At 41.3% G+C, this 27,133-nt stretch overlaps 1 protein-coding gene across 3 annotated transcripts in view; it reads left to right on the top strand.

Moving 5' to 3' along the window:
- Positions 1–27,133, top strand: part of Ptpn2 (protein tyrosine phosphatase non-receptor type 2) — a 78,726-nt gene that overhangs the window by 36,935 nt on the left and 14,658 nt on the right. For all 3 annotated transcript variants that reach the window (XM_063232013.1, XM_063232014.1, XM_063232012.1), the window contains exons 3-7: positions 3,966–4,066; positions 9,025–9,123; positions 15,416–15,550; positions 22,029–22,238; positions 23,926–24,078. In XM_063232013.1, the coding sequence (XP_063088083.1) occupies positions 3,966–4,066; positions 9,025–9,123; positions 15,416–15,550; positions 22,029–22,238; positions 23,926–24,078 (698 nt within the window). The remainder of the gene's footprint in view (positions 1–3,965; positions 4,067–9,024; positions 9,124–15,415; positions 15,551–22,028; positions 22,239–23,925; positions 24,079–27,133) is intronic.

Raw genomic sequence — 27,133 nt, 5'->3', positions numbered from 1 at the left:
CGTTACTGTGGCCTGTGCTATACTGCAGCCCACAGGCCCCTCTGAGCTTACCCTCCATGTGTTTTGGGGCCCCTTGTCTGCCTTGCCACTGCCATCTGTTCAGGGTATGCCATTCCCTCTGGTCCCTGTCCCTGCCTGCATCACAAAGCCTGTTGTCAGTGGCACAGGCAATTGTCAGTGGAGTGAAGTACAGTACTCACTACCTAGTAGAACTTTGTTCTTTTAAAGCCCCTTAGTTTATTTAGATGTCTTTACATACTGGCCACTTGTTTGTAACTGTACATTAGAGCTGAAAGTGTCATGGAGGAGTCCATCTGAGGCTTTGGGGAGAAGATGAGTTGAGGCTGGATCTTGATGGAGATGAGGTAGAAGTTATGTCTGGGTGCCAGGCAGCATTTGAGAAGTATAGGAGGTGGCAAAGACCACCTGGTTCCCTGAGTAAGCAGTGTCACTAGGGAGCATGCAGTCTCGCATGCCTCTGCAGCCCAGGCCCCAGACCCCAGACTCTGCTCTTTTTGAGTGCTGAGACTGGTGACCAGCTGCCCTGAATGTCAGTAAATGATGCGATGATGCCCACTGTATGTGGGGTGAGGACCAAGCGGTGGCCCAGTGAGATGTGTGAGCAGTGGCTGGCAACATGTGGGCACTAAATGTCTTGCTCTGTGGAGGTCACTGCCCGCACGGCAAGTCCTCATGGTGTCCATGTTCTGTGTGCTAAGGGCTGCGCTTTTCCTGTGTTAGTGTGCCAGTGTTCCTGGTGACATGGATTTTAGCTGTAGCTTTGCATTTGGCTCATTACTCAGTTTAGAAAAGAAAATACTCCTCAGCTGCTCACTTTTGGAGTTGAACAGGGTTGCCATTTCTGTAAATACATTGGGTTCCTGGCAGGGAAATACTGCCTAGGTGTGCACATCCCTGTCTGGAAGCTTACTGTTTATTCCTGTTGTGAACTGGAGGATCTAAGTGGAGAAGTCAGCTGTTAATGCTGTCCTAGAATTGGTCTTCTTACCTGATTTAAAAGTTAAGTATCCATGATCTCTGTTGTCATTATTGTGAATCCTCCCTTTCCTGTTAGACCTGAAAATTTTTCCAAAAGGAGGTGCTTTAACAATGATAATTAGATGAAGCCCATGGCATTTTTTTAAAAGCTTATTATGACAGTGGTAAAGGAGGAGGCTACTGTGTGTCCTCTTAGGCCATAGCTGGAGAAGTCATTACTTGAGAGATGAAGCCATTTCTCAGAAAACATACTGCTTGCAAGTGGGAGGTGGAGCTCTGCATCAGAAGTTGGCTTAATCTTTATTCATCTTACAGACCACAGCTCTGTTGGGTGTGGAATTCCTCCATTCACCCGGTGACAGTGACTAGGGGCGGGCAGATAGTGCCCTGTAAAAAAAGAGTATATTCCGGGCAGTCCTGCCGCTGGTGTTACTGGATGTTGAGAAATCAGATTTCCTGTGGAGATGTGATTTGGTTGCCTTTGTGGTATTTCATGCAATATACTTGGTATAGTCTTTATTTTTCTTGCTTTATTGGATCCTTTCAAAGATAGGAAAGAGAAATAACCATAGAATTACATAGAAAAGCATTGAGGGCCTTGGGGCATGGTTCTGTAGAGCCTTTCATTCTAGAGCTTCCTGAGCAGCATAACTAGGGAAGAAGAGAGAACACCCAGCTTCCCACTTTTCCTGATCCAGAAGTCAGAAATGTGGCTTGGTGTGAAAGCTGACAGTGGACTGACGACTCGAGGGAGGAAGGGACTGGCTGCAGGGGGCTGCACATGACAGTGCCATCCCTACCTCCCCCCAGTGAAGCCAGGCAGTGAGTGATTCTTGGTTGTGGAAGGGGCAGCATCCTGCTTTAATTCTACTAAAGAATATGCTTTGATAAAGATAAAGTTAAAGTTTCTTCTAAAAAGACTGACAGTTTCATATCCTGAGTTGTTTGTATTTACAATCTTTAAGGTGCTGTGCTTTAGTTAACAGCAATGCCTGTGGTTTTTGTTCTTCAGAGTCTCTTTTGGATCAAAGTTATATATATTTTTGACATTTGAATTGCTCTTTCGAATACAGCCAAAATTAGTGGTGATATCGGTGTATTTGAGAGGTTTGTTTTTGTTTTGTTTTGTTTTGTTTTGTTTTGTTTTGAGACAGAATCTTTATATAGTTCAGACAGGCCTAAAACTTACCAATAGGCTGTCCTCTAATTGGAGATCCTTCTGCCTCAGCCTCCGGAATGGTAGGATTAATGGTGTGACTATACTTTACAAGAGTTTGTTGTAATCAGTCCTGACAAAACAGTGCAGGGTCAGCTCCATTTGTAGCCAGTTCTGAAGGATTATAGTTTTCCCAAGGACCCCCCCCAAGGATTTTTTTAAAAATGTCACCTACCAACAGAATTGAACTTTTTTTCCTGAGAGAATTTAGTGTTCCTTTGCTTCTGTTGAGCTGGTGAATGAATGTAAAACAGACAGAAGGCCTTTGGGTCAGGCCTGGAAGAACCCCCAAATGGCTTCTGAGGAGCTCCCCATACCCAGCCGGTTTAGGAGATGGTGCTGTGCTCCCCACCGAATTGTTTTTTTGTTTTTTTTTTAGTCTTTTTCCTTTTTATCGGTACCGGGGATCGAACTCACCACTGCCTGCTTGCAAGGCAGGTGCTTATGCCGCTGAGCTAAATCCCCCCCCCCAATTGTTGATGTTAAAGACTGAGGGAAAAGAAAAGTAGGATATTAGGTGTCTATTGGGAACCAGAGGGCTCTCCCTAGGCTCTGCCTCTCCCTAGGCCACCAGGCAGTGGAGGGATCCCCATTTCCAGCCCTGAGAGGGGAGCCTTCCAGTCACAGATGGCCAACTATTTTTAGTTGGGCAGTGGAGATGAATAACCTTCTCCTTGTGATTGCAACACCATCGTGTGAGGAAATGAGAGTCTTTGGCAAGATAAATTAGTGGAATTTGAATTTTAGGCATTGTGTAGCTTTTTAAAAGGCATACATTTTGTTGGTATGCAGCCTAGAGATGTAGTGTGTGCATTTTGTTAATTAAGTGGTTGATCCATTTACCATCTTGTATAATGTAACAGTTAAAGAGTGATTAAACTGTTAAAAAAAGTGCTTGCTGACGTCATCTTTCCGAGAACACTGGTGTATGTGATTTACTATAACAAGATGTTAGTTTTTCCTGTTGGCAAATGACATGTAAAATTTACAGAGGTCTTGGGTTCAGTCCAACAGAAACATCTCAGATAAATTGATGTGTGAAAGTCAAGCCATTTAACTTTCTCTGTCATCTGAAGGTAATATCAAGCCTTTCTGGGTTGAAGGTGGGAGGGTGTCGATGCTTCTGGGTCTCTCTGAGGGAGACAGTTTGTGTAGTGTACTCCCACCGCGTTCATCAGTCAGTGACTCTGCACTGTGCTTCTGACGTCAGTGCTGAGGGTGCTGGGTTAAAGTTCATCCTGTTGGTGTTTGCTGTTTCTCCTGTCATGCTTCTCTTTCTCATTTACCAGATGCAAGGTCAAATTTTGTGTTTCAGATATCTAAATTAGCATAAGTTCTAAATCTGCGAGATTTTTACTTATACTTACTCTTAACAGTCTTAACTGATGCAGTGGGCTCTTCAAAAGCTCAATTGGAATACTCCAATTGTATTGTATTTAAATATTGTTAAGCTAAACATAGTTAAGCACCACTGATTACCTAAATGTGATTGAGTGCCTGTCTGTAAAAGGTCAGTCTCAGGTTAGGATTGTTAGTACAATTGCACTTCCTTTTCATTGCCACAGTGACAAACAAGATTATATTTTGTAACTTACGGAAAGAAGATTTTCCTCTTATTCTGATGCTTCTATGATGCTAACTTATTGTTTTATTTTTGTTTCTTAGAACATTCCTTTCTTAGAACATTATTATTGACAAGAAAAGGAACGACAAGCCTGAAATGAGTTATGGTTTATCGTTCTCTTTTCAGATGACCACAGCCGTGTTAAACTGCAGAATACTGAGAATGATTATATTAATGCCAGCTTGGTTGATGTGGAAGAGGCACAAAGGAGTTATGTCTTAACACAGGCAAGTATGTGGCATTGAGAAGATGACTGAAAATGCAGTTTTTAAACATAACAAAAGGTGTATCTTGTCTTGTAAATGAAATGCTATTTGTTTTTTCTGATGATGAATTGCACACATTATAAAATTTTGAAGCTTTGACTATTTAAGATAAAAATAATTTTTAATGTTAATATGAGCCTTTGATGAAAGTCGTTACTGAATGGCAAGGCAGTTCCTTAGGGCAGATGTCTTTCTGTCCTCTTCTCCTGGCCATGAGGGTCATCAGAGGCCCTGAGGGCTCCACTCTACCCTGCTGGTGCTCAGATGGTGTCTGGTCCTGGGGCCCTTGTGCCCAGGAGCACAAGGCAGAGCTGCTGCTGGGCAGCGTGGGCCATCTGCCTACTTTCTGTGGTTTGCTTGGTGGTGTCCATGTGCAGGCACCACTCTTCTTCCATTTTAAGATAATAGGAGCAATTGTGCTCACCCACACCAGCTCCTCTTTATTTGGCAAATAATGGAGACTTAATTTATAGCACTATTACTTCTCCCAGTTAAAGATTTTTAAATAAAAGATAAGCCGTAATATCTGAGATTTTTAAAAACTTAATTTGGATCAAATGACCTGTTATTTGAAAGATTAAAACATTTGGTACATTAAACATATATTCAAATTAATGTAACTGAGTATACAACTAATTCTAATGCACAGGAAGCTGTAAGATTATTTTACTTAAGATACAACAAATCCAGAAAAAAAAATTAAAAAAAAAAAAAGAATCTGGGGAATGGGTGGCAAAAGACAAACTTACAGTTCAAAGAGCAAAATAAAGGTAGACGGCTGACCTAAAAATGGTTGACACCCATTTGTCTTTAGGGAAGACAAATATTAGGGAAGGTGAATCTTGGCCTGGAATCACAACCTGAGACTCCGGTATGCCTGGGAGTGCACACCAAGTGCTTGTGGGGTGTGAAGGCTCCACACAGCTGCAGCCTGACCTCCCAGAGTGTGGCTGACATGGGCTGGGCAGCTGCACGCACACACCATGAGTGATGGTGGTTTCTGGACACTGGGAGTGCAGAATGATTTGCCATGTTTGGCCTTTGTGTAATAGTGAAAGTATTTTATGTGCATTGGTGATATTTCTTAATAAAACTATTTAGTGGCAACAAAAGTTCACTTTTTGTTGCCACTGTGATGTGAAAATAAAGAGAAGGAAGGTTATCCAGGACTCTAACCACAGCCTTTTGTTCTCCATTGTTTCTTCCTCAGTATTTATTGGTTCTTTTTTCTCTTTTGAATCCTTAAACATATGTCTTTCCCCCAGTTCTAATTTAACTTCTTTCCTTGGCTCCACTTTGTATATTGAGACATTGGTTTTCAACTTCAAGACCCAGGTTAAGCAGCTCTGCTCAGCTCAGGGCCAGTGCTTCGTTAGTTGCTTATTCCTTGAGGTTCTGTGAAGAGACAGTCTGTGGCGGTCACTGTCCCAGTTGAACAGTTTAGTAAAAACCCCGCCAGTAGGAGGTTGGCATTCTGGTGGGAAGTGAATGAACAGTTAAACTATGTTCACAGTGCTGTTCCCTATTTTATCTGATTTGTGTAATTTAAGCTTCAGGAAAGTAGGAAGCAGCCAGACTTTGTGGCCGTGCCACACAGGCTGTCTTTTGGCTGTCAGTGGCTCCACTCTGCAGCTGGGCACTGCCTCGCACAGCTGTTAGATCTGTGTTACCTGTGGCTGGCTGGCTGGCTCTGCCATTGTGGAACTCCCTTAGTGATAATGGTGAGCACTCTGTGTGGTATTTGTTGCGGCCTTGTTCATTACAGTAGTATTGGTAGTGACCTTTTATAAAGTCTCTAAAACTCCAGTTATGACAATGTGTAGTTACCCTTACGTTCTCATCCCTGTTAAACTGTTACTCATGTGTCCCTCCTGTACCCACCTCAGAGTGTGAAAACCCAAAACCTGTCCCTGTTTTCCTTCGCCTGACTTACGTCCTATATTTTCTAGAGCTTTACTGGGTTGTTAGTACCTGTGTCTCATTCTACACATTCTCTTAGAAGTGTCAATAGCTTGTCTCAGATTTGATTTATGTTAGCAGTATTTATTGAGCATCTACTATTCACCAACGAGTGTGCCTGTCCTAGTGATGCTTTCAGTGTGGAACCACTTGAACCCCTTGCTTGGTACTTGGTACTTGGGGCTGCAGCTCTGGGCAGTATCCTGACTGCCTGGCCCTTCACCGCCTCTACAAACACTGTGAGCTGACTGCATGTTCAGAGTTCCTTTGGGTACAGAAAAACTTCATCCATTGAGCCTTACTGATTCAGTGTTCGTTAACTGGTGTGCAGCTCAGTGATAGAACATTTACTTACCACACAGGAGGCCTTAGTTTGCTCCCCAGCCCTGAAAAAATACAAGTTATAAATTGAGCATGGCCTTTTTATCTCAAATCTTTAAGTAAAAACATTATGGTAGTTGGAAGCACATACAATTTGGGAGTCCCCTCCCCCATGGCCCCACGGCATCTCTTGTAATATGGATTTTTTTTTAAACTTTTGATGTTGTTGGTGCACTTTAGATACACATAAAATGGTAACAGTCATCATAGGGAGTTTGTACCTGTGTGTGAAATATCTTGCTTCTTTTTTCCATTCTCCTCCCTACCCTTCATCCCCTCTTCTCTTCTTTACTTGCAAAAACCTTTTCTTTTCTTTTTTTTTTTTTTTTTGTCTTTTTCCTTTTTATCAGTACCGGGGCTCGAACTCATGACTGCCTGCATACAAGGCAGGCACTTATGCCACTGAGCTAAATCCCCAGCCCCCGCAAAAACCTTTTCTACTTTTTCCTTCTATTGTTTTTTCTTGTCCTCTCCCTCCTTCTTCCCCTTCCCATTTGAACATTTGTTTCCTGTTTAAACTTAAACTTTTGGTTTCTCCAGGGAGACAAATGCAATATTTATACATGAGTGTCTAGTTTATTTCATTTAAAAATATGGTATCCAGGTACATTCATTTACTTAAAAATGTCTCAAGCTTGTCCTTCTTTATGGCAGAGTAGTACTCCATCATATTTTTAAAATCTCACGTCTTTATGCATTCATCAGTTGATGGGCATTTGGACTGTTTTCAAGATACAGCTGTTACAAACTTTTCACATATATGGCAGTTACAGCATGAGTATGCATGTATTGCTTTGGTGTGATGCTTTTAATTCTTTTGGGAAGATACCAAGAAAAATAGCTGGGTCAAATGGGACCTTTAGTTTTAGGTTTTGAGGAAGCTCCACACTGAGTTCCACATTGGTTGCACCAAAAGTGGAGAAGCGTTCCTTTTCCCCCACAACTCTGTTAGCATTTGTTGTTCGTTGATTTCTTGGCCAATTTTTTCTGGAGTGAGATGAAGTCTCAGCATTGTTTTAATTTGTATCTCTCAAACGAACAGTGATGGTGGACATTTTTTCATATACTTCTTTGCTGTTTCTACTTCTTCATCTGAGAAGTGTGTATTCATCTCAATGCCCATTTTTGGGTTGGGTCTTTAAACCTGGGAACCTGAGATAGGTAAGATAGATAGATTTCTTTATATATTCTAGATAGAAGTCCTTTGAGGAACAGCTGGCAAACATTTTTTCCCACATTGTGGGTTGTCTCTTCACTCTGTTGGTGGTTTCTCTTGCTGTGCAAAAGCTTTTTAATAAGATGAGATCCCAGTTGTTGATTTTTTGTGATAGTTCTTGTGCCATCAGGGTTTTGTTCATAAAAATCTACCTAAGAGCAGATTTTGTGTTTCTGCTTTAGATCTTCGGTTCATTTCTGTTTTAGTTTAGTGGCTGGTGAGAGATATGGGTTGTAATGTGGACTGCTGCCCCTTTAAGTTGGCCACACTATCCCCGGAGGCGGTACATGGATGGTGCTTGATTGTGGACTGATGACTGCCAGTAGTTCACAGACGTTCATGACTCTCTTTCTGGAAATCCTTTTGTTAGTTGAGTTGGGCTTGTTGACTGGCCAGTGTGTCTTGGTTTCTTTTCTCTTGCTGAGATAAAATATGTGATTCCCACAATGAAGGAGGAAAAGATTTACTTAGTTCACAGCTTTTGGAGGTTCCAGCCCATACTCAGCTGGTTCCAAGGGTGGCAAGGCAGAGGAGTGCGCATTCTTGTGGCTGCAACAGATTGCTAAAGTGGTGAGAGTGAAAAGGAGGAGCAGGCAGCCTTTCTTCCCTTACATAGGATGCCGGCTCCGCCCCTGGGCGGTGCAGTACTCACACTAGGATTCCCAGCACCAGACAATGATCCAGTCACAAATGCTAGACTGTTAAGCATTGGGATATTTAAACACAAACTGTGGGGTAGCCTAAGTGCCTACCTGACAGGCGTGAGGTCGGGAGTTCCATCCCTACTAACAAAACAAAGCAAAAAGCATGTAACTACAGTAATAGCACAGACTTCCTTTTTGCCCTGGATATCTGCATGAGACAAGACTTCTTTCTGCTGCAGAAGCTGAGAGGAACAGAAACTTGTCTTTGCCTGCAACTTTGTAGCTAGAAAGTGACCAGTAAGATGCCCCTAGTGTGCTTTTGATTTGGGTTTGTCTGTAGGTCACCGCCAGTAGTGCAGTGCCAGGTGAGGGTTGCTGGCAGGGTCAGGAGCAGTGTTCTTCCCTGGCTTCTTGGGGCAGAATTTGCCTGTGCTTTGACTCCTAGGCTAACTGAGCCTCCATCTCCAGCTCACAATTCTGAAAGTCACTGATAACCTAAGAAATCCCCTTTCTTAGTAAGTTTTTATCACTTGGAACTAAAATCCTAAGTAGTACAGCCTTGTGCTAGTGTTTGAATTGAAGTGGTATCAGCTTGGTTTTCTTATTTTGACCTTGTACACTGGCAGCCATGTTAAGCGCAGATCTAAAACATCCAGAAGGTTCTCATCTCAGGCCCTGCTCTTCAACCTTCCTTGACCTGCACTCCCTTTGCCTTACAGGGTCCCCTTCCTAATACCTGCTGCCATTTCTGGCTCATGGTTTGGCAGCAAAAGTCCAAAGCAGTTGTCATGCTAAATCGAGTTGTGGAAAAAGAATCGGTGAGTAATGTTTATCACTTACAATTTAGTGTACTACATATGCTCTTTAGTTACAAAGGTTTTCATGTGTGTGTCTTGCAGGAGGATTTATTCCTTAACTTGGACCTTTAATTGCTCAAGGGTAGTAATCAGAATGCTTCTAACCAGGACTGATGTGTCTTTTCTTAACTAATATTTATGTAATAATACCACTAACCTATGAGATATAAATATAATGATACAGTTACTGACTAATAGTGAAATAGAAGTCTTTGGAATCCTTAGACTTCATTAGACTCTATATTATTGCTAAAATTTTGCAAATTACCAGTAAGATTAAAATGATGCTTTTTTCTTTATAAATTATAGTTGGCTCTTAGGTTATGTGGTAATAAGTATAAATTTATGGAAAGTTAAAATTATAGGGCTGGGGATTTAGCTCAGTAGTATAAGCACATACCTGGCAAGCACAAGGTCATGAGTTCAATCCCCAGTACAAAAAGAAAAAAAGTAGTAAGTACAGTGCCTATTAGTAGTGTAAATTTAAGATGTTTTTGCATTTGTAGCTTTAGATTTTATTTCTGACCTGTGCAAATTGCAAAGTCTTGTCATTAAATTCTCTTCCAGCTTTAAGATCATGTACTGTTGGGGATGTAATAGCACAGGGTTCCCTTGTAATCCCAGACTCTGGGAGGCTGAGGCAAGAGAATCCCAAATTCAAGCCAAAACTGGGCAATTTAGTGGTTTAGCAAGACCGTGTCTCAAAATAAAAAAGGACTGGAGATGTAGTTCAGTGAAAATGCCCTGAGTTCAATCTCCAGTACCATCTAAAGAATTTTTTTAAAAAAATGTGTCACTCTTTCAAAATTTGTGGTTGCTGATTTTCAGTGATGTTGCAACTGAAGTGACATTGACATTCAAGAAGTTCTGGGGTCAGCATAGTCATTTATAGTGGTTTTCATGGTCTCTAAACTCATTCAGAAATTATTTGTCATTTTGAACAGTGTTGCAAACTAGATAGTTTGTAAATTTCATCCCTCACAGAGTTGGAGTACAATTACTGTTAGGATAATAGTACCACTAGAATTTAGAAATCATCATTATGGTGGCTGGATCTGGATACTTAAGATTCAAGTTTAATTACTTGGGGGAAGATTCTCGCTGTTTCTATAAGAAGCCTGGGGCTGCTGGTGATATAGCTTAGTGCTAGAGCACTTGCCTAGCATGTGCATGGCTCTAGGTTCAATCCCTAGTACTGCAAAAAGAGAAGGAAGAAAAGAAGAAAAAAAGAAACTTTGCCTTCTGTCTGCTTTCTTTTCTTTATACCAAAAATTGTGGTTTTCAAAGACATCTGAGATATAGAATGATTTATAATCGTTTCCTTCATCCTGTACCACATAGACAACAGAGTCCTAGAAATACCTGTTTTGTCACCAAAATACGTTTCAAAACTAATGTTTTTCACAACTTTTCCACTCTCTTCCTGGCTTTTCGTTTTTTAGTTGTCCTTATACTACAGTCTCCCACATCCTTTTTCCAGCATTCTGTTCAGTACCCTCATCTCCATGGGAAAGGGACTGTGGGACCCTCTAGCATTATGAAAATCTGTGGGTATCAAGCCCCTCTATGAAGTATGGTATAGTATTCGCATGTAAGTTATGCTTATTCTCCCTTGTTCTTCTCCAGATTGCTTGTAATACCTGCTGCAGTATAAATGCCATGGAAATAGCTGCCACATTGTAGTCTTTAGGGAAGAATGACAAGAACAAGGCCAGTGTGTTCAGTACTGATGCAGGGTTTTTTCCCTTTTCTTCTTTTTTTTTAAAATTTATTTTTTAGGTAGGGAATTGAACCCAGAACCTTGACACTGAACTACATTTACAGCCTTGTTATAAAAAAGTTTTATTTTGGGACAGGGTTTTGCTAAAATGCCCAGCTGGTCTCAAACTTGGGGACCTCCTGCTTCAGCCTCTCAGAGCAGTGGGTTTACAGGTGTACATCATCACACCCAGTTTTCCTGAATTTTTAAAAAACAAAATTGAGGGCTGGGGATTTAGCTCAGCGGCATAAGCACCTGCCTTGCAAGCAGGCCGTTGTGAGTTCAATCCCCGGTACCGATAAAAATGAAAAAGACAAAAAAAAAAAAAAAATCAAAATTGGTTAAATTTGCAGATGTAGAACACATGAATAGGGAGGGCCAACTATAGGCATTTCATAGTTATCACAGCCTCTGCACTTTTCTCTCCAGTTGTTGAGAAGCTTATTATCTAGTGTCTTTTAAGGAAGGCCTCAGGACATTGCAGTCTTTGATCTCTTGTCAGTGACAATTTACCGGTGTTTTAATTCATACAAGTCAGTATAGAAGAGTGTAAAATCTCTTGACTCACATTTGCTCTTCTTTGAACAACATAAAATATATTATTTCCCACCTTAAATATATTACATCATTTCCTTCTGACATTGCAAATAACTTGTCAGAGTCAAATGTCAAATGACATTTCCCGTTAAAACTCTAGGTAAAAGACTTTGAATCTTGTGATTCTTTTCCTTAATTTAACTTGAGTAAATTACTAATTTGAATTTCATTAAGTAAATATATGATACTTGTAGATACCTAATAGCAAATTGATAGGTAACTGTGGCAAGTAGTTATAAATAAAAAAAACCTTTTCAAAACTATTTTAAGATAGGATCTTTGTAGGAATTTGATACTTTCAGAAGCATAAATGAATATCATATGATGTTTTTTTTTTTTTTTTTTTTTTTTTATTTAAGGAGAAAAGAAAAAAAAACAGAAAGGGTACAAGTTATACAGATTTGCAGAAAAAAAAATGAACAGTAGGAAATCACTAGTTAATGGATTACATATTGTCATCTTAGAAATAATTGTTCAAGTCACAAAATTAAAGCTTGTAGAGTGGACATTCCATCAATGATACTGCAAACAGTTCTGTTCAATGATCCAATAAAACTCTGTGATATCATTTTTTATCTTATACACTTAAATATACATGCAGTTATATAGTTTAGAGCACTTTCTTTTCCTCTCTTTTGTACAATGACTATTACACATTTTGGGTTTCATTGCTTCCACGGTTCTTATTACTTTTTTGGAAGAGAGTAAAACCAAATGTGACATAACAGAACAGAATCGGTCAAGTCAAAAGGGTGGACATAATAGATAATGTGAAAACATAATACAAGGTGATCAACAATGGTTACCATAATGCCTCCCACTATCTCTAATAGAATTGCCTGTATCGTTAGTTATAATACAATTGAACAAAACAGTAAAGAATAAAAGCGACAAAACCAAAACATTGGAGACATTGTAGGTCTTCAAAAGTAGATAAAAGTCAACGAGAATGGGCGTTATAATGAATCTCATTATCTTCACAGCTGATGCCTAAACTTTCGAACCTGATACTATCCAGCAAAACAGAATAGGGGAACATCAGTTAAAAACCAGATGGTGAGAGTAATACAGGGCTTTAAATCGAGGTAATGGAAAGTCAAAGTGGGTTACTATAATATATCCTGCTATTTTTTTTCCTTTAATTAAAAGGATAAAAATAAAAAAGTAAATAATGGAGTGGAGATTGAGATAAAAGAAGGCATAACAACGAAACAGCACAGATCAAAACATAACCATTTAAGCAGAATAGTGTTTCACCACCAGATAATCCTGACCTAAAAGTAGTTACCATATTGTCTCTTTCCTTGAAATCCTTGAGTACAACTTCGTATACTGTAGCATTAAGTATATCAAAACAATGTAGAACCATTTAAGAGAATGACAGTATTACAGAGTATTTCGAATCGACTAACAGAAAATGAACAATGGTTTCTGTATAATCTCCTTGACTTTAAAAGGTTTTTGCTTATACTATCGTACATAATAAAATCCAGTAAGATACAACCTATTTAGACCATTGGAGACAGAAGGACAAAAGCTAGATGAGACTTCAAAACAAGATGATACTAAATCAGTATTACCTATTAAGATGTCATTTTCTCCAAAATAGCTGTTCCGATCATCCAATCTTCTCTGTCTCATTTCTGTTGAGCTCTTATTCTGTCAGTAGCTGTCAGTTTGTCTTCTTCACTTTGTTCTCTGCTCCATTCGTTGTGGCCTCCACTATTTCTGAATTCTTTGTATTTTTGTTTTTTTAGAATATCCTGCAATACTCTCTGTAGAGTTGAATTGGTGGTTGCAAATTCCCCCAGTTCCTCTTTATCCTGGAAGCACCTTGTTTTTCCATCAATTTCCAGGGACAGTTGTGCAGGATATCTCAATCTTGGCTGGAGATTATTATCTTTCAAAGCTTGAATTATTTCCCCCCACGCTCTTCGTGATTTGATGGTTTGTGCAGAGAAATCTGCTGTAATTCTGATGGGTGTTCCCTTGTAAGTGGTCTGTTTCTTGTCTCTGACAGCTTTTAATATTCTGTTCTTGTATTGAATTTCTGGAATTTTTATTATTATATGCCTGGGTGTAGTTCTGTTTGGGTTGTAGGTGGCTGGGGTCCTGTATGCCTCATACATCTGAGTATCTTTACCTTTTGCTAAATTAGGAAAATTCTCCTGGATTATTTCTGTGAGTAGCTTTTGTAGTTCACTTGTTTGTGTCCCTACTTCTTCTTTTATGTTCTTAATCCTTAAGTTATGGATCCTCTTATCATCTTCTTGTTTTTGTATTATTGCTGTTTGTTTCTTTGTTATTTTTAAGAAGTTTTTCATTTCATTCTCCCATATTACAAGTCTGCCCTCCAGTTCAGATAGTCTGTCCTTAGTTTCTTTCAAGCTGTTATGCCAGTCTTCGATAGACTTCTTAGTATCTTGGTAGTCCCTTTGAACCTGCTTCACGTATTCTGTGCTTTCTCTGTTTTCTCCATCAAACAATTCTCCCCTTTTTTTCTGTTCTTCCATTCCACCACCTGTTTTTTCTTGGGTGGTACTTAGCATTTCTCTAACTATTCTGCCTACTTCTAGCTTCAGGTCGTTGATAACTTCATTCCTGAATTGGTCTATGAGGCTCTCTATATGGCGCCTTATGTGTATTGGTGCGGTGTCTGCTATTGCCTGATTCTCAGAATTGGGGGCCGAGGAGCCTTTCTTGTTGCTGCCTCTTCCCATGCTGCCTCTTCTTCTCTGTTCCTTATATATGCAAGCTTATATAAGAGGCCCAGCTTCTCTCCCAGTCAGCCACAGCCTGATCGAATTGCGCCAGTTAGGTGTTCCCGCTCACCGCTGCGCACCAGGGAGTTACGGACCAGGCAGCCTACGCGTCTCCCCTCCCGGCCACCGTCAGGCTCTGGGATCTGGGTTGGGACAGCCTACGGGATCCGCCAGCAGCGTCACGCAGGCCAGGCACTTTTCACCAATCCCGCCCAAGAGGGGAATGTGTGGCGGGAGTCGCCACCGCGCCCTGCTCCCGCAGGACTGCTGGGGCCCAGGAAGTCCGCTGGAGTCAAACTGTGGCTCAAACTGTGGTGGAATGTCAGTCTCCCTCACTCACCTCGCCACAAGTCAGAACATGCCTCCCTGCCCGTCCTGTTTTCGACTCCGTTCACAGACTCCCGCTCCCAGAGTTTCCGCGCGTCTCTCTCCTTGCTGAGCCGATGTAGAGGCAGCCAGCCACCGCGCAGCGGGAAACCCAAATCGCGGCTTCCAATGGCGCGGGGTCCAGCCTCGGAGCAAGGCTTTTCTGTTCCTGTTTTAGCACCAGGACTGCATTCCAAGTTGGTTTCTCTCAGCCGAGTTCGTTCCTGAGTCAGCAGAGCATAAATCCACCAGCTTATGTCTCTTTAGTCCGCACCATACCTGGCTTCTGAGCCTAGTTTTTCAGAGAGCCTCCGGCAGTTGCTGTTATCTGTCCGCCATGTTCTCCCGGAAGTCGAATATCATATGATGTTAAAACTAAGACACCCTGGACATGGTGGTACATGCCGGTAATCCCTTCCTCCAAAGGCCAAGGCAAGAGGATTGTCACAAGTTTGAGGCCAACCTGAACGACAAAGTGAGACCTTGTGTCAAAAATTTGAGAAAAAAACTTTTTAAAATCATAAGACATCACATTTTACAAATGACTACTTTCATTTTTATTTTGTGAGGATGGTATGTTTGTGACTTTCTTAGTTTAACAGTTATATAGTGACATTTGATTTTACAAAGCTGCTTTATAAAATACCAGTCTTAATAAATCAAATATGCTGGTGACTGTTCTTAGGTGTGACTGCTCAAAAAGGTGTTAATACATATGTGAGGTTTTTTTCTTTTATGGTTTCATAATGTCTTCTCTTTTTAAATACAGGTTAAGTGTGCACAGTACTGGCCAACAGATGACCAGGAGATGGTGTTTAAAGAAACGGGATTCAGAGTAAAGCTCTTGTCAGAAGACGTGAAGTCATATTATACAGTACATCTACTACAATTAGAAAATATCAATGTAAGACTTTTCTTGCCTAGGAGTTTGGGGTTTATACAATATTTGAAGACTTAGATTTAGAGCTTGATGTGCTACATACATTTAAATATCTGTGATGGTATCCACTGATGATTATTTGTTTTTAGATTTTGTTTCTATGGGTTAGTTCTCTAAGGACTCTCAAGACAGTCTAAAAACCACGAGTTTCAAAGCTCAGGTTGATATCTGAGAATGGCACATTGTTTATTAAAAATACTTTGGGCTGGAGTCGTAACTTGGTGGTAGGGCATTTTCCTAACGTGCTGGAGACCCTGGGTTGAATCCCCAGAAGGGGTTGGTGGCTAAGAAGGGGCTTGTGTTAGGTGTGGGAGCCAGTCCTTTAATCCCAGCTATTTGGAGACACCCCCTTGCCTGCCTGACCTGTGCCTCTCGCCGGGCATGGAGATCAGAGATGTGCATGCCCCACACTTTCTGCAGAAGCCCAGCAGACCAGCTCCTGTGCTTGTTCCAGTTAGGGTTAGCAGAACAAGCCAGACATGACTGATTCCCACAGAAAGGTGTCCTTATAAAGCGGGAAAAATGATGAAGTACATGTAGCATATATGATGTCAAGAATGTGCTTGGAGCTGGGCATGGTGGCCCATGCCTGTAATCCCAGCACTCAGGAGGCTGAGGTGGGAGGATTGTTGCAAGTTTGAGACCAGCCTAGGCTACAAAGTGAGCTCAAGGCTAGCCTGAACTGCATAATGAGACTCTGTCTCAAAAAAGACAAAAAAAAAAAAAAAAAAAAAAAGAATGTGCTTGGGTTTTTTTTCCCCAGAAATAAACGAAGTGTTCCTTGGTGGAGACACATATACCTGTGAAGTTGTGAGTCAAGCTGGGGTCACTCCACCTCTTCCTTGGTCCATTTTCTTCCCTTTCTCTCTGTGCTGTAACTAGAGTAAGCTAGACAACAGCAAAGGGTCAGTTCTGAGATGCTGATAATGTAACTGTTATCCAGCATGACAGAGCATATCTATCTGGTCAAGGTAAGTGAAACACTGAAGTAATTGAACATGCAGTGCTCAGCACGTAGTCAGGACAACTCAGAGTTTTTCTGGAAGATAAGAGTGACAGTTTAAGCTGCTGTGCAGCGCAGGCCCCTAGGGCTCCCTGGCAGCGTGAACACAGGTGCTGCTGTGTGCTGACGGCCTGCGCCATTTCCTCTGCCTGCTTCGAGTTGGACCAGGAGTGAGCATGTGGTGTGACTTTTCCGGCTAACCTAAAAGACTCAAGAATTACAGTAATTAGGTCACATTCCTATTACTGTATTTATTTTATACCAAGTACTTACTGTGTCTTAAGCTGCATTGAGATACATCAGTATCCATGATACAGGATGGTACTGTACATATTCCAGAAAAAGACAAGATTTTTATGGCACTTGGAGTCATTTTATTTTGGTATTTACCCCAGGGACCCTATTTGCTCATAAAAGACACTAAACTTGATTATAAAGTGACGGGGATAGATGTACTTGCTCATTTCTAACGCAGCCATACAGGCCGGGGATATGGCATAAGCACCTGCCTGGCAAGTGCCAGGCCCTGAGTTCAATTTGCAGTACTTAAAGAAAAATGAAACAGCCTTAATTGGGAATTGATTATACCTTCAATAATAGAATAGATTTTTATATTTTGTTGGGTTATAAAACACTTTAAACATAGGCGTTTATGTATGTGTATATATTTGTAAAATTTGACACCCAGCACTGTGGATAGGTAAATACTCTTATTTATCTTTGTATATCATTTTTTAAAAAGTGTAAAATAACATTAGGTTGTAGAGTTTTTTCCCCTCTGTAGTTACCTAATAAGTGGCAGACCAAACTCAGATGTCGGTCCCTAACTTACGACATAAGGACATTTTTTTAAAAACATGCTAGTTCTTAGCTAGGCATGGTTGTACACACCTGTAATCCTAGCAGTTTTGGAGACTGCAGCAGAAAAATCACAAGGTATGAAGCCTGGGCAGTTTTGCAACTTAGCAACCCTGTCTCAAAATTTTAAAAAAGGGCTGGACAATGTAGCTTAGTGTGAAGGCCCTAGATTCAATTGCACGCTAAAAAACCAGTTCTTGCAAGGGAAAATTGCTTCCCAAGCTTTTTTCAGAAGTTGAGGTTGCCACATGAGCAGGCCACTCTTGTGAATTCTGGTGGAGCTTGCTCTTGAGGAGTTTGGTTGTGCTGTATAGTTTTGACAGGGAGCTAACGGTGTTAGGTGAGTGAAGCTAGACCACCTGAGTTTCAGCCTTGCCTGCAGTCCTTGAGCTTGAGTCACATTACCTCGTTCTGTGCCTGTACTGTCATCTTTTAGGTGAGGGTAGTAATCTGCCCACCTACATAGTTGCTGCAGAGCTGAGCTGGGTGACATGTGGCTGTGCTGAAGACCTAGGGCGCCACAGCTGCAGGCTATTGTCAAGTCTGTGTTTCCTTTGGTGCAGTTGTGAGCTGGGAAGGACGGTGGGAGCCTGACCACAGTGATGACAGAGGGAGGCCCAAGAGTCCGCCTTGCCTCAGACCTCTCTAAAGGCTCCCCGTGCCCTGTATGGAGGCCCAGATTGCTCATTCCAGTACCCACAGGCTACAGGAGCGGCAGAGCTACGAGGACCCCCCACTGGGTCTTGCCAAACGCTCACATGGAGGGAGAGATTCTGTCTTTGCTTTGAGTGACCTGAGGCTTATGCTGTGGCAGTAGTTTGGGGATCCTTGTAAATGTGAGGTCAATGTATGTATTTGTCTTTTAGGTTTTTCTTTCTAATTGCCCTTTACTTTTTTAGGTAATGTTGGCCAGCTTTTACCACCATCAGGTTCCAGGAATGCTGTTATGATGCTGTTTTCTGTTTCCTTGTCCCTATGAGTTTCCCCCAAGCAGAATGTGTTTGACTCTTTGGATGGACAGCTGGGATTGATTCAAACTATTTTAAATATTTGGCCCCCTAGAATATGGCTCTGTCCTCCTTACTTCCTGTCTACCCCAAGAGTCCTCAGCGGCCTGGGTCTTACTAAGATTTAAACTTCAGCAGTTCACTGACTTGTTAGATACTTGTATCACATATATATATTTTGACTCCATAACAAAGTTTTAGTTACTCCGGTGGCCCCACCTGTAGCCCATCCACATATGCCTGTCATGTTTTCCTTATCAAACTGCAGTGTGTATACCACATGTTACCAAAAAATGCAAAATTCCATTTACATTGTTGAAGTGCAATTCTGAATGTGATCTTTAACAAGGGGCCACTGGGATCTTTGTTGCTGTGGATGAAGCCAGGTGTGCCCAGGCTTAGGTGGAGCCCTGGTGGGGTGGACAGTGGGAAGACTTCCAAAGCAGTATGCAGCGGGCCTCAGCAATGGAGAGAAGGAGGACAGGATGCTTCCAGAGCAGCCACACTAGCTGCTGCTCATACATTGTGAGGGCTCCATAGGTGATTTGGTCAGAATAAGTGGAATTCCTTTCAGCTCTGACTCGGACACCCTGTATTCCCTCTTACTGCTGTCAAGCATGCAAAGGGTCCAGGTGTGCAGATCAGCATCTCCATGCTGGAGCAGCACATACTTGCATTTCCATCCTTTGTGTAACTCTGAGTTACAGGGTTTTTTGGGCTGTATTTTTTTTTAAACCTTGTTTCAGTAAAAGTAATCACAAACTCTCAGAAAAGTCCTTCAGTTTGGTTCTGTTGGACAAGAAAAGCACTGATTTTCAAAAATCTGTTAGCAGGAAAGACTGTTACACAAATAATCATGAGCACTTCTGGAAACTGGCTTCAGGTATCCTGGACAGTGTGACCTGAATATGAAAAATATCAAGAGATTATCGCTAGTGTTGAGCCAGACTTACATAAGCAAAGAGCAAGTATGCACTGGCTGCAGATTGCAAATCGGCACACAAGGCACAGCTGGCAGGGTCCAGGGGTCCCCATCAGGCCTCTGTGGACCAGTGCTGCATGTGGTGGTTGGCTGTCAGAGGAAGGCAGTCACCAGTGAGGGGAAAAATGGGATTAGAAATCCATGGAATCTTACACCTCGTATAACAGGCAGACTGAATGATCCAAGGTAGCCTCTTCCACCCATGCCTGTGCAAGTCCTGCTGTTAACTGTCTGTGAACAGCTTTGTGAAAAGAGGCAAAATTCAGGCTGCACTGGAATGCATTGAACTTTCATTTTTATTCACTATTTACTCACTGGAGATTGGCTCGTTTTGGAGTGTGCTGCTTTGAACAATGCATCCAGTTGTGTGACCAGGTCCATAATAAAAGTGATTCTTTTTGTGTGTTGTGTTACTGGGGATTGAACCTGGGGCCTTCTCTTTGAACTACATCTCTAGGCCTTTTTTTGTTTATTTTACAACAAGGGGATCTTGTTAAGTTGCCCAGGCTGGGCTCAAACTTGCTATCCTCTAAACTCAGCCTCCCAGAATGTTAGGGTTACAGGACTTTACCACCACACCCAGCTAAAATAATTGCTGTATGCCCCACTACTCCCAGTTTTTTTGTACTGCTTACGTACAGTAAATCCTATTTTTTACTTCTACTCCCTGGCAACCACTAGTTTGGTTTCCACTCATATAATTTTGCCTCTTGCAAAGTGTCTTATTAATGGAATCATTAATTGCATTAATAGCATTAATCATTGTATCATATAGCCCTTAGAGTCTGGCTTCTTTCACTCGGCATACTTAATTTAGAATTCAAAAGGAATGTTGGGTGACATGGCAGTTGCCCATAATCCCAGCTACTTGGGAGGTTGAGGCAAGGGGAGCTAATATGTGTGTACTCTGAAAGTAATGCAGGAAAGCAGTTTTTAAAAAATGAAAGTATTTGGGGTCCTAGGGCTGTACTTCAGTAGGAGGGCATGTGCTTAGCATGCAGGAAGCCCTGGGCCCAGTCTCCAACAAAAAGAAATAAAAGTGTTTTGAAATCTAGAAATTATGGTATCATTTTAATTAGTTGTGAAGTCCTATTAATGCCTTCAGTATATTAAGAACCTATGGCTCAGTGTATTTAGAATTTTTAAAGCTGTATATTAAAAATAAGATCACTAAGAGAGTGCAGATGTTTTTAAAATATCTTCTCTTTTTTTCCTGTATCTTATATGTCTCAATCTAGGAGAAGTTATTTTTTTTAAAAAGAAAGCTAACTTCTGTTTATGAAATTTTTTGTTGGGAGCAAGTGTTAAGATACTCCATAATATCAGCGTTTTAAAATAGTACTTCTATTCCTTTTCCCTCCAGAAATGCCCTGCAGTAAAAGTAAAGAATACTGCAAAGACCTATAGAATGTCATTGCTTTGGTTCCAGAAATGGCGAGTGTGAGCTAGAAACTTGCTCCTCTGGGCAAAAGGCAGTTGATAGACAGCTGGGGAGCATTTCCATGAGTCAGTAGACACAGAGATCATCAGGAATGTCCAGGCAGAATGAAGAGGCAGGAAACAGCACGTCAGTAAACCATGTAGCATATCGCCAAAGGCTTATACACAGCTTCGGGATCAGAAATTGTTACTCTGGGGAAAGGAAGTGATTAGAATGGCAATTTCAATTAAAATGTGCAGATTATTCCTGTAATTCTTAAGTTGTTCCTCTGTGCCTGTGCAGCATATATAAAAGTACATCTTATGAAGTGATTATATTTACAGAATAAAAGTTGTAAATCTTTTTTTGGAAATAGTCTCAATATATAGTTTGGGCCGATGTTGAACTTACCATGTAGCCCAAACTGCCCTCAACTCGTGACAGTTCTCTTGCTTCAGTCTCCCAAGTGCTGGAATTATAGGCTTGCGCCATCATGCCTAACATAACTTGTAATTCTTCCAAAACAAAATATTAAGGAATGTGAAATGATAGTGGAAGCATCAGAATAGACAGAAGGAATGCACTCACCGTGGCGTTTGCACTAGAGAGAATACTGGCAGGTGACTAGTACGAGTTTAGTAGTTGAAACCCTAGATGTATCCCTGCAGTGCTGCTTCACATCCTGACTTTGTCTTTTAACTCCGTGACCGTAACTGTACCTCAGTTTTCTCATCTGAAAATGGGTTTCAATGGGATTGTTAGGGTAAGTGTTATAAACAGGCCTCTAAAATAATGTGTCACATGTATCAACTTTTTTTTTTTTTTTTTTTTTTTTGGTCTTTTTGAAACAGGGTCTTGCTATGTAGTTAAGTCTGGCCTTGAGCTCACTTTGTAGCCCTGGCTGGTCTCGAACTTGCAGTAATCCTGCTTCAGCCTCCTGAGTGCTGGCATTGCAGAGATGAGTCACCAGTCCTGCTTGTATCAGTTATTATCAAATATTCCAGATTCTTGTAAAGGATATATATTCCCTAATCTGTATGTGCAGTTATCAAAACCAAAATGGAAAAAGCATAATACAAACAGCCCATAGAATTAAAACCACTAGGTAGTTCGCATGATCTTTAAAGGAAACATTAGAACTAATTTCTCCTTCCTTGATTTTCACTTTTTAGAGTGATGAAACCAGAACAATATCTCACTTTCATTATACTACCTGGCCAGATTTTGGAGTCCCTGAATCACCAGCTTCATTTCTCAATTTCTTGTTTAAAGTGAGAGAATCTGGCTCCTTGGACCCTGACCATGGGCCTACGGTCGTCCACTGCAGCGCAGGCATTGGGCGCTCTGGCACCTTCTCTCTGGTGGACACCTGTCTCGTTCTGGTGAGTGCTGCTTGTGTGCAGTCCTGCTGGTCTTGTTGTGTTTGTTTTGACTGTTAGGAAAGGTCCTGATGTCATCAACCGGAACTAGTCTTTTAAAGGTTAAATGTATACTTCTTTTGGAAAAACCTAAAACTTTCATTTCTGCATTTCAGCTGCATCTTACAACTTGTGGTGATACAGCCAAGGTTAACTCCAGAGACTCCCCAGGACAGCAGAGACTGTCTCCCCCTTTCACATACTAATTCGTATTGAGTCCCTCCTCACACAAACATGTCATATTTTTTTCTTTAGTTAAAAATGAGAGATAAGGGCAGTATGTACTTCCTCAGGATCGCTATCATGGGTTGACGGTAGTTCCTGAATACCCCAGGAATGTTAGCATGGTATTATTCCCCTATAATGTTTGTATGTGCCACCAGGGTTATATTCTTTTTCCACCAACCATGCCCAGCAGTAGCCTGGGTTCAGTGCCTTTTTTTCTCTTTTGGACATTCAACATAGGGGTCTTCTGGTTTCTCTGCTGTCCTGCTCAATTTCTGCCTTCTTTCTCCCTCCTTTCATATAGAATTAAACTCACCAGTGAACACTTTGTGCCCTGACTTCTGAGGCATCTACTCCTTAGTATTCTGTGTAGTTTAATATAGTCAGCGAAGTGGGCAGTTTACTGGACCTTCGTCACTAACATTGACTTGAAGGCCCTGTGTGCAGCTATCAGAGCCTCATTTCCCTGGCCTCTAGCCCCAAGTAGGTTTTCTGGTGAGCTCACTTCTGATCAGAAGTGTCTGGGGTCACAGCGCATGAAAGCTAGGGGTCAGGAACTGTCGAGTCTTGACTGGATTATCTTGCCGCTCTGCCTGTGTATAGTATGTTTCAGCCCAAAATTGATTACAGTAAACTTTATCATGTTTTATTTTGTTAATCGCAGATATTAAGACTGGATCATGTGTCTAAGCCTGTTCCCTGATACATTCTTTGCCTTTTCAATTAGGAAGTGGTTTCTAAAACTAGATTAGTAGTTGAGAACTGGTGCAATATCTCAGCAATGCTCTCCTGGATGGGGGATTTTTTTGGTCTCCTTTTCCATCATCTTCAGATGACCATTCTACATTCTGACACTATGCCTGCAGTGCAAACAGCAAGGTAATGGACTGGAAGGGTTACTCCTTCCAGGACCTTTTAAAAAAACCAATCACTGAGTCTGGCTTGGTAGGCACACTCCTATAATCCGCAGCACTTTGGAGACTGCGGCAGATGAATCCTTGCAAATTTGAGATCAGCCTGGGCTAGAAAGTGAGCTCAAGGCCAGCCTGAACTGTATAGTGAGACTATGTCTCAGAAAAACTAAAAAGCCCAAAAAAACCAAAACAAAAAAATAGTCATTGTGGATTCACTCTTGTGCTACCCAGAACTGGTCACAAGTACTTCCTTTGTCCAGTTGTTGGCCAAAATGCATGAGATAACTACAGTTGGTGTGGACCAGTGATGAGTGCAATGGCTAATTGAGAGTTACACTATCTCCATTTGGACAGTTGCGGTGTGAGGAAGCTGGTACATGGGGACATGGGCTGACCCATGCTCACGCTTACGGAGATACACATCCTCCACAGAGCCCAAGCACTGAACTTGGACTCTTTGTTCTCTGGACTTTAACAGTGAAAGGCTTCACTTCTTTTTGCCTTTCTTGCAGATGGAAAAAGGAGATGATATTAACATTAAACAAGTGTTACTGAATATGCGAAAGTATCGAATGGGACTGATTCAGACTCCAGATCAACTCAGATTCTCTTACATGGCCATAATAGAAGGAGCAAAATGTATAAAGGGAGATTCGAATATCCAGGTAAACTTTTCTTAAAAAAAAAAAAAAATACTAGTTAAATATAGCTAGCATCAAATAGCTGTCTTCCCCCAGTCCTTGATCTTGTGTCGTACTAGAGGTGTGTTTGACTTAACATGTAGACTTAGTTGGCTGTCATGAGCTTACGTCCTCCTGTGTGCTCACTCAGCCTCACGTTAGATCGTGCAAAAGTGCTGGTTGGAGGCTGGAGTGGATTTCAGAGGCAGAGTGCTTGCTAGCATGAGCAAGGCTCTGGGTTCCATCCCCAGAAGTCTTTGTGGGATCCGATTTCTCTAAAATAGCAAATTTTGAACAAAAAGGGCTTTGACCACTTAATTACTGAAATCAGAAAACGTAAGTACTTTTTGCCCTATTTAAAACGTGACCTGAGAATATAGTATGTTTATTTTATATGATGTTTAACTTTGTTAACATCTTTAACACTTTCTGTGCTTATGACAAACATAATGAGTGCAGTGCTAGTAAAATTACATTTTTCTGAAGGGTGCTTTATTCTCATGAGGGTATTTTTATGACGCATTTATAGAAGGTAAGGTCACAGGCTATAAAAAATCTGTGTTACCCTATGGCAAAATATCAATAGAAGTAAGACAACCCCCATTTTCTCTCTGGTCTCTTTACAGAATATTGGAGATAAGTAGGTATAGGCTGGACATCTGGAATCTGAAAAATCGAAAATCTGGAGCTTTTTGAGCATCTATGAGATCCTCAAACGTTTGGGATTTCAGATTCATGAGTTTTGGATTAGGGATACTCAGGCTGTAAAGCCTGTGCATTTTCCTGAAATCTGAGTGACTTCTGGTTCCCTGCATTTTGGATGAGGGACACTCAGCTTCTCCTGTTGGTCAACAAATGGTGAGAGGAGGGCGGCTCTCCTCGCTATGCTTCCCTTCTGTGGATATGTCCAGTTGTGAATTTCTGTGATTACTAGCCAGTAGAGAAATACTCTGAGTAGCTTCCTTTATACCTTTGACCATCAGTGTCCTGTAAGTGAGTGTTGTATAAACTTCAAAGACACCCTAAAAATACTCTTAGGTGATTCATTTATCATCTGTTGTGCTGGTCAGTGTTACTTTAACAAATCAAACTTTATTAGTAATGTTTTAAAGGTTTTGTTTAAAGGATTTTGTCCTGGCTTTTAAATAACATCAGAGAAATTTTAATGGAGAAATGTTAGTTTCTCAGTTTCTCAAAATACTCAGTATGCAAAGTTGAAACTCATGAAATGGGCCTATGTCAGAAGCCAGGTGGTGTGGGGGTGTTTTGAGACTGGCTGGGGTTGCTTTGACGGCGAGCAATTGATTCAGGTGAAATAAATCTCACCTCCAGCATTTGGGTAGAAAAATTTCTCTTTAGAAGCTTTAACCAAGTTAAATCTGGAATGTAACTTCCTTCCACAGTTAGACACTCATGCAGTTGTGTTTCTGTAGTTTATAAAGTATATGAGTATGTATTTTGGGGAATCTTTGCTTCACAGAGATATAGCTTGGACCTGGTTTTCTATGTTGCCTGTGTAGATCATGCAGTTTGTAGCCAGGACAACTCTTTTCATGTAGTCCATCTGGTGTATAAATCGGTCGATTTGGTGTGTAGTCGCCAGACTGTGTTTAAGGCATTCTCTGCTCTAGCTCCAGATAAGATGTCTAAAGTGTCTCTGCATATTTCTGTTACTCGGAATTTGACAAGCTTGTGACTGTCCCAAGGCATTGATGTCTACAGAAGTGTTCTTAGCCATACTACAGTGATATGCATGGTGCTATGAAATTGTTTTTGTTGGGTGAGTAACAACTGGGTACTATGAGACAATTCAGAAAATGTGGAAGTGGATCATCCACGAGGAAGAATTTCTCTTTAGCTCCCTCACTCCACTGTTTGAGCAGCCCATTTCTGCTGCTCTGACAAAAATTCCTTCAACTGCCAAGTGTGTACCTGTAATCTCAGTTGTCAGGAGGCTAAGGCAGAAGAATCACCACACATTCAAGCCAGCTTGGGCTACATAGCAAGTTCAAGGCCAGCCTGAACTACGGCATGAGACTGTTTCAGAAAACAAAACAAAAATACCTTCAGCTGAGTAGTGTAATTTGTGAACCACAGAGATGTGTTGCTGCAGTCTGGACCCTGGCAGGAGATTCAGTGGGTCTGGAGGGCTTACTATTCTTGGCAGCCACCTTGTTTTGGCACGATCGGCACCTGTGAGGGAGGTTCTCTCACATGGACCTCCCAAGCCCCCACCTGTCACACCCCCACTGTACAGTGTGTGTGTGTTAGGGGGTTCAGGTGTCCAAGGATGCCATGGTGTATGTTCTGCAGGAGTTTGTATTTTGCAGGAAAATGTGATTTTTTTTTTAACCCCTCCAAACAGCACATACGTGCCATAGCACACTCACTGTGAGGATGCAACCCTGCTTTCTCCTGGCACGGTGCTGTCTGCTGTGCGGTGCCATGCCATGCTAGGGCCCTGAGCTGGGAGTTGGCTCGTTTGACTTAACCTTGCTTGAAGTTTGAAATGCACAGTAGATTCAGAAGGCAAGGAAAGTGTGAAGTATCTCAGTGATAATATATTCAGATGGTAGTATTTCTAATACCTTGAGTAAGTAAAACGTTATTAAAGTTCATCTTCCTAATACCACTACTGAAAGGTATGGTTTGTGTCACATTTCATGAAACAGTTCTGTGCTTGAGCCTTAGAATAAGACAAATTAGAAGTTCCTTAAAACCCTAAATCATAAAACTTTGATATGTACAACAGAGACCTAAAGTTACTTGGTTAATGTGAAAACCTAAAAATGTAATGAATATATTTATTGTCCATGGCCCTGCCCCCTCTGGCATTCAAGGATGCAAGCCTGGTCTATGAGCTGCTGCTTCCCCTCCACACATCTGCCTCTTTGTCTTTGTCTGCTTTAGAAAAAGTTGGCTGGTCCGAAGGTAGTGAGTTATCTCAATTGATTGTTCACAGTCAGTACAGATTGAACTCCTTGTTCTACTCTTTCCCCCCTTCTCACTACTGCACTTGACTACTCTTAAAAAAAAAAAG

This window comes from Cavia porcellus, unplaced genomic scaffold, assembly GCF_034190915.1.
Source record: "Cavia porcellus strain 051 isolate PalLab524CR breed Dunkin Hartley unplaced genomic scaffold, mCavPor4.1 scaffold_20, whole genome shotgun sequence".
Taxonomy (NCBI): Eukaryota; Metazoa; Chordata; class Mammalia; order Rodentia; family Caviidae; genus Cavia; species Cavia porcellus.
The sequence above is the reverse complement of the archived record's forward strand: the minus strand, read 5'-3'. Positions and strand labels throughout refer to the sequence as shown.